Source organism: Pseudonaja textilis, chromosome 2, assembly GCF_049901715.1.
Source record: "Pseudonaja textilis isolate UNSWEBS1 chromosome 2, rPseTex1.2, whole genome shotgun sequence".
In the NCBI taxonomy this organism is placed as follows: Eukaryota; Metazoa; Chordata; class Lepidosauria; order Squamata; family Elapidae; genus Pseudonaja; species Pseudonaja textilis.
In genome coordinates, this window is record NC_141991.1 from 62288136 (window position 1) to 62300693 (window position 12558).

General features: G+C 40.7%; 1 protein-coding gene across 2 annotated transcripts in view; it reads left to right on the forward strand.

The window, feature by feature from the left end:
* MST1 (macrophage stimulating 1) overlaps nucleotides 1–12558 on the forward strand; it is a 32401-nt gene continuing 19843 nt past the window's right edge. Inside the window, exons 1-8 of one of the 2 annotated variants that reach the window (XM_026725570.2) lie at nucleotides 1–505; nucleotides 2750–2882; nucleotides 3821–3933; nucleotides 5028–5142; nucleotides 6327–6463; nucleotides 8099–8219; nucleotides 10677–10795; nucleotides 12014–12173. In XM_026725570.2, coding sequence (XP_026581355.1) covers nucleotides 421–505; nucleotides 2750–2882; nucleotides 3821–3933; nucleotides 5028–5142; nucleotides 6327–6463; nucleotides 8099–8219; nucleotides 10677–10795; nucleotides 12014–12173 — 983 coding nt within the window. In that variant the 5' untranslated portion in view covers nucleotides 1–420. Of the gene's footprint in view, nucleotides 506–2749; nucleotides 2883–3820; nucleotides 3934–5027; nucleotides 5143–6326; nucleotides 6464–8098; nucleotides 8220–10676; nucleotides 10796–12010; nucleotides 12174–12558 lie in introns of both variants that reach the window. The other variant, XM_026725563.2, reaches the window with a different exon arrangement.

The window sequence follows — 12558 nt, forward strand, 5'->3', positions numbered from 1 at the left end:
ATAGAAGACTGCTGGCAACTCTGCTGCTTGGTTTGGTCAGCAGGAAAGATCTGTGAGACTGTAGGGCGGTCCCATTGTTTGACCACTGACAGGAAGGGGAAGGCTCTTGATCCAAGGCCAGCTTGGACTGATATGGAGCAATTTCCCAACCTTACTTTACATTATATTTGGGGAAGTTGGGGAGTGATTGTCTCTTTTGGGGAACTTTTGTGAAGCTGGGGCAGAGCGGAAAAAGAGAATTGGAGAAATACTGCTTCCGAGGGCTCACTGTACTGAGGGTCTAATGGGCAACCGTACCCCATGTGCTTTGAAGCTGTGGAATTATTGCTGACAAACAAACCCTAAGTAAATATTTGGCCAGCTGCAGCTTCCTGCCGGATATTCCTGGAAACATAGCCTTGTTGGCATATCTAGGTGACCATGTTGGGAAGACTGCGTGTGGGGGAGAAAGCCATGCAGGCGACAGCTGCCTTGATCCTTGTGTTGCTCTGCACCTCCAGCAAAGGTGAGGATCTACCCACCCACCCACTCTGAATCTCCACAGGGTGCTTCTTTCTTGTTTCAGTAATTCTGTGGAATGCAGAAGATGCTGCTTCTCTGTACTGTAAGTTCTAATAATCATGATCTTTTCCCAGAAAAGATGTTGCTGCTCCTTTGCTGTTTACCAAAGCTTTCTGCCCTGAGATACTTCTGTCCATATGTTAGTGGATAGTGTATTTTTTATTTTTTTTTATTATCTTGCCTTTATTATTTTTATAAACAATTCAAGGCGGATAACACTCTTTCCTCCTGAGGAAGGACTAGAACTCCAGAATCTCTTGGTTTTCATTCCTGCATAATGACCAGACATTTTTATCCTGGTCTGTTAAGGACTGTCTCTTTAGAAAGAGCAATAGCTGTTATCTTCCTCTGCCTTCTTGGTTGAGGTTTCTCACGTCTCTCTAGAACCATTGGTGTTTTACTAGAAATGCTTTTTCTGTCACTTCACCCAGACATTGTCTTTCCCTCATCCCCAAGAGGTATCTGAGAGTAGCTTAAACTCATATTTAGTTGTTTCACCATGTTGCCATTGATGTAGGCAAGAAGCATTCTTTTCCCATGAGTGCAGTCTTAGTAGATGTTACAGTTAGATCCCACCTAGAAGAGTAGGGCCAAGGGGCCACCTAGATTAGTATGGATATATCCCCCCCTCTCCTCTGGCCCCTTGGTGCATTCTGACCTTCTCCATTCTACTTTGCACAATGGGAGAATGATGTTCTTTAAAACCAGCGTCACTCATTCAATGTACTCACCAGATCTCTGACCACCCAATGCAGAGTTCTGGATCTTCCTGAACAATAGATGACCAACAATGGCTGCACAATGAAGGGGAAAAGAGAGAGCTGATTTACTTTCTCCTGCATCACAATACAGTTTTCTCTCTACTGATAAGCTGCTGTTGGGCTTCTTTAGAATATAGATTTAGCAGTGTTCAGAACTAGCACAAAACATGTGTCCAAAAGATGGACAGCTGAGGTTTGGCAAAAGCGATCTAGAAAGTCTATGTCTACTTGAGTACACCCACACACAAAAATTGTGGCAAACCAGACATTCCTTGGCAGATGGCTATTAAAACTTCCATCGTTCCCCAACCTTAACTCCACCATCCACCAAGGTACGGAGAATGATTCTGGAATTGAAATCCAGACATCTTAAAGTCGCCCAAGAACACAGGTCTAGTGTTTTAAGATGCTGCAATAGGAGCAGGAAAACCTGAGTCCTTGTCTTACTTTAGGCAGGGAACCAGCTGGGTGACTCTGAGCCAGTCATCTCTCACCTGTAGGAAGAAACCAATGGCAAACCACTTCCAAAAGTGTGGTCTAGAAAATTGCATGGCCATGTCCTTTTAGTTGCCAGAAGTCAAGACCGACTTGAAGAAAAAGTAAGTTTACTGTAGACCAGGGGTTCCCAACCTCGAGTCCGTGGAGCACCACTAGTCTACACCATGCCAGAAATCAGGCTGCGCAAACAAGTGAAGCCCCATCTATGGGATGCAGGCAGCACACAAAACCACGCTCTCTCCAGTCCGCAGGAAAAACCTTTCTCCATGGAACTGGTCCCTGGTGCCCAAAAAGGTTGGGGGCTGCTGCTGTAGAATCAGGGACTGGTAGGTAGAATTTTCACACAGCCACAAGGAAAAGACCTTTAACAGATGTGTGACAAGCATTCGTTAAGTAAAGCTTTCTGGCTCTCAGCAAGCTTTTGAACGTCTGTGGCAATAATAGAAACCTCATTTTTTCAAATTTCTTAGCCACACATTCTGCAATTAGGTTTGCCGTGTAAAAAAAACACCAGTGCAATAATATGTCTGAGGCAGAAATGTAATAAGTACAGTATTTTCCCATCCTCACACTGGAAAACATCTATGTATGATTCTTGTCCACTTGATGTGCATCTGTTAAATGTACAGCACTTTGCCTAGAAGTCTCGGATATAAGAATCGCACAATCTCATTTGAGCCCAAGGAACTTTGCTCATGCTAAGCTGGCCTCTTTATGCTTCCTGTTTCTTAAACAATGATGACATTCAATTCTCCAATTCTTAGAAAAGACTATGATTTAATTGGGCGAAGTTTTTCTCCTACTTCCCCCTTAAAGACTGCCAGGATCCTATATTATTGAGGCACATCCTAATGTTTGTTTTCTGTTGAGAGTTGATTCTGTTTTCTTTGCAGAGATCCAGAATGACTGATGTTTTCTATGCTTTCCAGGTCACCGTTCTCCACTGAATGACTTCCAAAGACTAAAGGCTACTCAGCTGATTACTTCGTCTCAACAGCGTGTGGAGCAGATCAGTGAAGTAGATGAATGTGCCCGCCAATGTAACACCTTGGTGGACTGCAGGTAAGCGGGGGAAAGCCATAGCTCCAGGCAGGTGAGCTTCAGGGTTTACCTGTATAAGCTCAGACAATTGCTTTACCTTGAGTTAGGCATTGGCTTTTCTAGCTGGTAGTACCTCTGAAGAAGCAGCAGTTCTCCAGGATCCCAGCGGGAATTTCCCCTGGCTCTTCCCAAGATTCAGAAAAATTCTTAAAAGGTCATTGTAAGGCTTTTCCTAGTCCAGCTGCTACCCAACATCTTTGACTGTGAGACTTTGTGCATGCACCTGATTTTGCTCTAGAAAAAACCCTGAGCAAGTTCAAATTTGAATGAGATACTATTAGGAACTTCAGGGTGGAAGACAAAAAAAAAATCTCTCAGAAGTGACAAGCCTCCTTTGCTCTCAAGAAAATGACATGTGTATATTATGTGGTCCCTAAGAGATGGACTTGATCCAGAAGAATCTTAACTCTTCTTTACTTGAAAAACATATGCTTTATTAGAACGTTGGTGTGAGTGATACTTGTCTCGTGTGTTAATTTCACTTCAGACATACATGTCTCTTCAACATGCACATGGGTACTTAGCTGCACAGACATCCCGATACATACATAGATGCACACACACCAAGCTCTGTATGAGCTGTGAATAAGACATTGAGGGTTGAGGAAAAACAGTGAAGAAGATGCACTGAAATTAGTCTACCATGAAGACTTACGGAATAACGAAAAGTCCAAACTAGTCTACAAAAACGACCAAATGAAGAACAGAAAAGAGACATGGCGAGACAAAATATTATATGCCCAGTATATTAAAAAAAAACCCAGGCAAAGTAGATAATAACTAGATATGGCAATGACCAAGAGTGGGAAAGTTGGAGAAAGAGTCAAAAAGTTTAGGCAAACAAGCAATTCTCCATGCCAAAGGTATCTCATGAGACTGCTGTCTATGTTTTCTTCCAGAGCCTTTCACTACAACTGGCAGCGTTATGAATGCCAGCTGCTGACTGTGACCCAAAATTCACCACATACCCAGTTGCAAAGGAATGTTCATTATGATCTCTACCAGAAGAAAGGTAGGCTGGAGGTCTCCGTGGAAGTGAAACATGAGAAAGATCAGGGAAATCACCTATAGCATAAGAGAGGGAAAATGAAAACATACATTTGTACACTTCCTCTGGCCTGATGACCTAAAAATTAAATAGAGATGCTTATTTAGGACTTGGGTTGCTGAAAGGAGAGAAGGGATACACATGCATGAGAGGTTGTGCATTAAAAGAAAAAAACTAGAGAAGAATGTTCTTCCAGTTGACACACATTTCCTGTCTTGATTTTTAGGCTCTCAAGCAAATGCCTTCTCTAATATGCTTAACTGAGTGCACATCCACATCCATCTTAATATCTGATATAATTCTAAGTATCTGTCCGATCTCCATCTTGCTCTCAACATCTGGGAGGGCATCTGGAGTAAATTGACCTTTGCCACAGCAGTTGTGAGTGCAAAAGTTCACATTTGTGGCCCCTTTTTTCATACATACCCGGTTAAGTCATTATAGGAGGCAGCCCAAGAGTCCTCAGCATATTGAAAATGCCATAAATCTTTTGTTTAGTCTTATCTTTCTGCAAGGGACAGACAGATTGAGACTTTGGAGTAAAGTCTTGCTCAAGATCCTATGAACTTAATGGGAATCCTGATGGGCCATTTTCCCCACTATCTCCCATCAGCGACTTTGAAAAAGCAAGATTTTTGGCCCAACATTGGTTGTTGCACCTGGATTAGTGTACTTTCCTTCCTAGATCTAAGTGATGACAGCCTTGTTCATAGCCAAGAAAACCATATGCCTCTATTATCTGATAAAAGAGCAACCCAGCTTTCGAAAAGGTTGGATCTCACACTGTCCCCAGCATTGGACAGCTGGGACAAAAGATCCTTTAACCTTTCCAGACAATCTGCCGAAGGAAGAGAAGGCCAGTGGTGACGATCCACATATTACATGAATAAAAAAGAAATACTCACAGGTGGCCTTCCTTTTTCTTGAACTCATGACAGAATGCTCTTATCACATGAAGTACATCAGTGACCGTATTTTCAAATAAGTAGCCCCACACTGGTATTTGACTCCCATACCATCTTACATTAGATAGTTATTTCTCAACTGTCACTTCACAGGTTATGTAAGGAAATGCATCATAGGAGATGGGGCAAACTATAGAGGGACCCAGTCTGTGACTGAAAAAGGAAAAACATGTCAAAAATGGCAGCTGAAGTTTCCTCATGATCACAGGTAAATCTATGTATGCCACTCTTCGAACTTCTTGAAAGGCAATGTGTAAATACATCAAATAAAGGCAAGGTGGAAATCGATCTCAGCAGCTTTCATGTGGGTGGATTCCGACTACCAGTGTTTTTCCAACCAGCATGCTAGCTGGGGGAATTCCGGGAGTTGAAGTCCTCTCATCTAAAGTTGCTGAGCTTAGAAAACACTGGTATAAATGCATCAATTAAAAAACATAAGAAGAAATGGGCACTGCCTACGCAGGGAGGTGTTGCTTTCATTTATTATTGTTGCTGAGGCCAAAGAGAAGGAGAGAAAAGTAGGACAAAAGATATGCCCCCTGAATATCTTTTTAAAAAAATAGAACAATAATTGGGCAGTTTTTCAAGGAATAACTTGCTATGGTAATTATTGCACTAGTAATCTATATCATTTATTATGGTCATAATGCAATGCACAACGAAGCTGAGTGACCACACTTTGGCTTTGTTGGTGCTTTCTAAAGCTAACCAGGTTTTATGAAACAGAAGTTTTAATGCATCCGGAAAGAATCTCATATTGGAAAGCTGGCTTAGGGAATTGTGCTCTGTACAAAATTGCTCATCCATCAAGCAAGCCAGAGGCTGTATGGGAGCCTATCTACTTTGCTTGGTCTAACTTTATAAGTGACAGGGTGTGGTGCTTTGTATTCCTGTCAAGAACAGCATCACATTGTCCTAGGAAATGGGATATACGTGGCAAGAAAACAAACAGAAAACCAATGCATCCAAACCATAATTAGGAGATAAGTCTTTTTCACTGTTTCTCATTTCTCTTGAATAAACTCTTTCTTTACTATTCCAGTTCTCAGCTCATGGTATTGAGGGTAGACAACAGAGAAAAATATCTCCCCAAGCCCCATTACTTGCTGTTTTTCTACTCATCTATGTCCTTTATAAAAAAATAAATCCATTCCTCCATCCCTCCATCCATCTATAGCCATCTAGCCATTTGACATTTAAAAAAGAATAAAAAATTGAGACATTTTAGGTTTTTGATTTGTAATAAACAAGCCAGCTTATATTAACTTCAATGATTTCCACCATTACTGAAGTTGCATAATTGGAGGGTGATGGTTTTGCAGTGAAATCTAGTTCAATACTAATGAGATAATTTCAGTTTCTTTGTCTCATGTTGTCTTTTTGTTTCTTAAGATTTCGTCCATCCCAATATAATGGTTTGGAAGAAAATTATTGCCGGAATCCAGATAATGATCGGCATGGCCCCTGGTGCTATACAACTGATCCTGCTACCCGACATCAAAGCTGTGGCATCAAGAAATGTGAAAATGGTAATTGATTTAAGGTGTCTGCAGGGCACACATAACTGTATATAACCAGCCCATACAATTAATTGATCAGGGATGCATTCTTTCAAATTTTATAGATTTTTTTAAAATCCCATCTTTGTTATTTTTATAAATAACTCAAGATGGCAGACATATAATACTACTACTTCCTCCTCCTATTTTCCCCAAAACAACTACTTTGTGAGGAGAATTGAGTCAAATTGAGAGAGATTGATTGACCCAAACTTACCCAGCAACTATTGTGCCTAAAGCAGAGGTAGATCTCAGGGTGTCCCAGTTTCTAGCCTAGCTTCTTAATCACTTGACCAAACAAGCTTTGGTCTAGTACCTAGGCAGTCATGAAAAGTCAAACTGACTTGAAGGCAGTACATGTGATTGCAAAAATGAATAATTATATGTTTTTGTACTGTTGATATTTATTTTTAGTTTTAAATAGCAGTGCCCACAGAATCCTTTGTCAATAATGAAAGTAGATATGCTAGCCTGGAAAAATGATATTTACCTTGTGGATTATTGCCACATGGGTCAACTATGTGGACCAAGTTCTGATTTGTTTCTGAAGGAAGTGGACAATATAGCAAAATGCAAGCAACACTTGTTCAGTGGGGTCAGATAATCAGAAAAACTACTATAATCTTCTTGATTGATAGTTCTTCCTAAACTATATATTTACTTGAACTAGTACCAAGTGCTGTTTTGTTTCCAGAGCAGATGTGGTATTCAGTAGGTTCTGACCAGTTCTGGAGAACCACTAGTGGAAATTTTGATTAGTTTGGAGAACTGGCAAATACCATCTCCGCCTGGAGATTTTACAGTGTCCTTCCCCTGCTACGCCCACCAAACCATGCCCAGAGAACCAGTAGTAAAATGTTTTGAATCCCACCACTGTTTCAGAGGCCTCTTCTGTCCATGGAACTTTGTTAGCTGGCACATGTGTATTGATTGGTGTCTCTTGTGTTCCCTCTGTCCGATGTTGTCATGTATTTGTTCTTTCTTGTTCAATCCCGGGATCTGTACAGAATGTGTGCATCAGTAGTGGGATTCAAAATATTTTACTGCTGGTTCTGTGGGCATGGCTTGGTGGGTGTGGTAAGGGAAGGATACTATAAAATCTCCAGTCAGAAGTGGTATTTGCCGGTTCTCCGAACTACCCAAAATTTCCACTACCGGTTCTCCAGAACTGGGCAGAACCTGCTGAATACCATCTCTGGTGTGCATTCTCATGCTCTCTGCTTAGTTCATTCATGTAAATTAGTTTTTTTAGTTAACCTTCCCTTCAACCTTCTGGTCAAGATGTATAGAGAGCCATGGAGATGATTTTAGAGAAATTATCCAGAAGCCACTAAGATAACAACAGGAGCAAGCTTGGAGCCCAGGGCACAAGGAAGATATGAGAAAGAGACACACACTAGCTTCTCCTGAATCCCAAAATATGAGAAGGAAGGAAGAGGAAATGCAGTCAGACTTGCAAATTATTATAATCTTTTTAAATAAAGGATAGCTCTAGTATTCTTGTGGAATCGGTTTCCTGATTTGGACAACTTTGCAGGGCTGACTAGCTTCTAAGTCACTCTTACTACATACCTCTTACAGTAATACTCTGTCTTTGCCTTTCAGTTGCCTGTGTGTCATGTAACGGTGAGGATTATCGGGGATTCGTTGATCACACTGTGTCAGGCACAGAGTGCCAACGCTGGGACCTGCAACACCCACACAAGCATCCATACCTGCCAAACAAGTACTGATTCTAGACATTGTGTAATCTGTAAAACAGCAGGAGAAAGGGCATTTTCTATGAAATGTTGCCATGATGGTACTTGACAAGGAAATCCTTGGGAAAGGGAGCTAGTAATATCAGTCAGAGGAATTGGCTCGTATTAGTAATGACTTTGCAGTTGTCACAATCCTTTTTTACACTAACGTGAAGTACACGTAGTGGAGACACAGACACTTCAGGTTCAATTTCAAGCACCTTCAGGGCAGCCTGGATACCTAGCAGCATAAGAGAAACCTTGTTAGATCAGAGGTCCATTGGCTAGTTCAGATTTTTTTGATTGCCACAAAAGTGAATTACATACCTTTGGAAAATGCATACTGGTTATACCTGCAGAAGCACTTTTGTTCTTGTGTTTTATACTTTGGCATCCATTGATAATAGTGTGATTTTAATAGTGTGATAATAGTGTGATCTTAACCCTTTATATTTTTTAAAGCTAAATTGGTGGCAATTACTTATTCTAGCACAACACTTCACAGTACATCTATCTTTACCCTGGAAATGTAATTCCCTTTATCATGCCCAAATTTCACAATATTCAGCTTTGTTGTGTTAACTAAGGCCCCAGGATTTTAAGAGAAGACACAAGACAAACTTCACCACAGTGTATCAGGCTTCCTCTTACTAATATTTTTTTTTAAGTATTCTGTCTTTGCAAGTTTTCATAGAGAAAAACAGAAAGTAACATACATAAATAAAAAACTAAATTATAAATAATCACCTGTTTCAGAGAGGACTGCAATATTGTCCCCAAATGTAGTAACCAGAGTATCCTGAGTGTATTTGCATCAGAGTTTTGTTTAAAGAGAGCTACTAGTTTTATTTTACAAATATTTTTATAATGACCTTCAGTATGGAAGTTATTTTCCCCCCATGCAGCTGTACAATGGCTCACATTTTAATTGGACGTGACCTTTCTTGGCCACCCATTGAGATAGATAGATAGATAGATAGATAGATAGATAGATAGATAGATAGATAGATAGATAGATATTAAAGTTGTAGCAACGTTTCAGCAGAATCTCATGTGCCATCATCAGGCTTCTGTATTGTGTTCGTCTGTGAGTCAGACTTTCACAGCCATTTCTGTTTTAAATTTGGTGCTAGCCATCTGCTGTGCCAGAATGGTTTTTTTCTTCATCCTGATTGGTTGGGCGTCTTGATCTGTGTTTATTGGTCTTGGAGTTTGCTGTGTTCTGCTTGATTGGTGTTTCTAATATCTTCTGTCTGTTTTGTGGCTTTTTTTGTCTTGATTGGCTGGCAACATTGTGTTTCCTGTATTGGAGGCTTTTGGCTCCGAGTAAACAGATGGCTATCATTTATTAGGAAGCTAGGTTTCATCTGGGTGCCAGGTTGGGGAGTGTTTGAGCTGGAGGTATCAGGGGGAGTCTGTTTGTGCCCAGGTGTTTGCCTGGCTTGTGGTGTGGAGATTTTTTTGTTTGAGGGTGCAGGCTTCCAGATAATTGGCAGTCTGGTGGAGTCATATCTTCTATTCATGCTTTCAGGTCTTTTCAGGCCATTGAGATTGAAAAAAGACCAATAAACACAGACCAAGACGCCCAACCAATCAGGATGAAGAAAAAAGCCATTCTGAAATGGCTGTGAAAGTCTGACTCACAGACGAACACAATACAGAAGCCTGTATGGTGGCAGATGAGATTCTGCCGAAACGTTGCTACAACTTTAAAAGCACAACTATAATGACATGGGAAATAAATATATATATATATATTTTCTGAGGTTCTTGCGGGTATTTGTATGTGGATCTTTGGTTATTCGGGTTTTCTCCCGCGTAAGATTGGAAGTATCTAGGCAACGTTTCGATGAAGTCTCATTCATCATCTTCAGGCTTGTGTCTTCGGCTCTGTGCTTCCAGTGCATCGAAATGTTGCCTAGATACTTCCAATCTTACGCGGGAGAAAACCCGAATAACCAAAGATCCACATGTATGTATGTATGTATGTATGTATGTATGTATGTATGTATATGCAGGTCTTGGTGTGTTCAGGTCTTTTCCTGTGTAAGATCAATCTTACACAGAAAAAGACCTGAACATGCCAAGACCTGTACCCGTGAAAATCTACGGAAACAAATATGTGTGTGTGTGTGTGTGTGTGTGTGTGTGTGTGTGAAATTAGGATCGGCTTGTTCCATTTAACATATGATAAAATTTCTGCCTGAAAACCATGGTCAAGATGGGTAAAGCTGAACTAAACTGACTATTGGTCTCATTTGATATAAATGACTATTAGCCTCTTACAAGCCTGCTTCCAATTGGACATGATGAACAAACCCCACAGTTATAGCCATCAGTTTTTAACTTTGATGTTGACATTATGAAGCACATCATGTCCATTTTCAATATTGAGAATAGTGTTTTAGCTTAATTCTACCTTTCTCTGTTATTTTTTAAAAAAGATACCCAGATAAAGACCTTGCTGATAATTATTGCCGTAATCCTGACAGTTCTGAGAAGCCTTGGTGTTATACAGTGGATCGGGCCAAGGAGCGTGAATTCTGTCACATTCGTAAATGCAGTAAGTCCTTCTGAGGTCCAGTTCTTAGTTGGAAATATATCACAAAGGGATTAGTCATTATCTAATTTTCAGATGCAGAGGGGAATTTGAGACTATGTGGAGACAAATGGTATTTTAATACATTTACAAAAGCTACATGTAACAAAGAAAGAAAAATCTTCAGATGACTATCTACTATTTTATGATGCACAAAATCTGTCTCTTAATACATAAAATGCAGCATGAAAGTCCTCAGGGTGGTTAAATTACTGTGATTAATTTCTGGTTCAGTTTGCATCCTGGTCAGTCCCTATATCCAGATCAGAGCAAGCTCATGCGCTAACTCAGTTCACTGAGCGAAAACTATAGCTTAAAATTTACTTATCAAAACATCTACAACAACCTAAACACAATTAACTAGCTAATGGGACAGGCATAAACACAGAGAGAAAGCTATAAACAACAGGCTAGAGATAAAAGGATAGAGGGCTTAATAGTAGCACCAATCTCCGTTATCTATCTCTCAAAAGGTACAAAACTTTCCAGAGCCTCTGAAAACAATACTGTAAGACCATCCCAAAGGAAGCAGACTTTGCTTATTTCAACCTTAACCCTTTTATGTGCATAACAGCCGCAGAACAGAAGCAGATAAGGCAGGATGCCAGATAATTAGAAAAAAATGTGGATGGGAATCATGTGCTCAACAATGTATGCAGGTTTTTTGGGGGGGCTGATTCAATAGTGTCTAATCCAGTGTTTGTCAGCCTCAGCAGCCTAGCCAGCATTGGAATTCTGGGAGTTGAAGTCCGTGCATCTTAAAGTGGCTGAAGTTGAAAACACCGCTTTCCATCCATTTTGTAATTGTAGATTGCACTTAATGAAAATTGGAATGTAAATTTTACAGTTTTAAAATGTTGAATCTTGACTAAGTAAAAGCATTTTTACAAGTGAAGGTGAATATACTATCCCAGGAAAATGTTGCAGGATCCAAGCTGGGTTGGTCGCTGGGAGCAGAGGTTTAGTCTTCCGAGCTTTTAGAGCTGTGCTGGAGCCCACTGTCTGGGAACCCATCTCTAGCAGAGTGTGACCGACCCAGATTGGATCCCCAAAACATTCTTTTCCAGCCATTTTGATGTAAGTTCAGGAATGAACGTGGTATTCTTTTTTTCATTCATGCTGTGAAGGATTTGTGATACACTTTGTGATTTGATTTCCATGGATTCTCCCTTTTGGAAGCAGAGAAACGTCCACACCTGCCTACTACAACCAACTGCTTCCGGTTGAAAGGAGAAGGCTATCGAGGCAAGGTGAATGTCACTACATCGGGCGTCCCCTGCCAACGCTGGGACTCACAGACACCACACCGACACAATTTCCACCCTGAGAAATATCCATGCAAGTATGCATTGGGGATGCTGTTCTGCCAGAAATATAGTCAAAGTAGAAATGGGAGTGGAAGCATTTCCTCTGAAAAGGTCTCCTGCTCCTGGGCATAAAAAGTCCCTCCACTTGAGCTTCACCCCACTACATGAGATTATCCATTTTGGTTTGAGACAAAAGTAGGGTTTTTTTCCTCTTTTTTTGGTCTACCCTACAGCCCAGAGGTGGTACTCAGCAGGTTCAGACCAGTTCTGGAGAACTGGTAGTGAAAATTTTAATTAGTTCAGAGAACTGGCAAATACCATCTCTGACTGGAGATTTTACAGTATCCTTCCCCTGCCATGCCCATCAAGCCATGCCCACAGAACTGGTAGTAAATTTTTTTGAATCCCACCACTGCTACA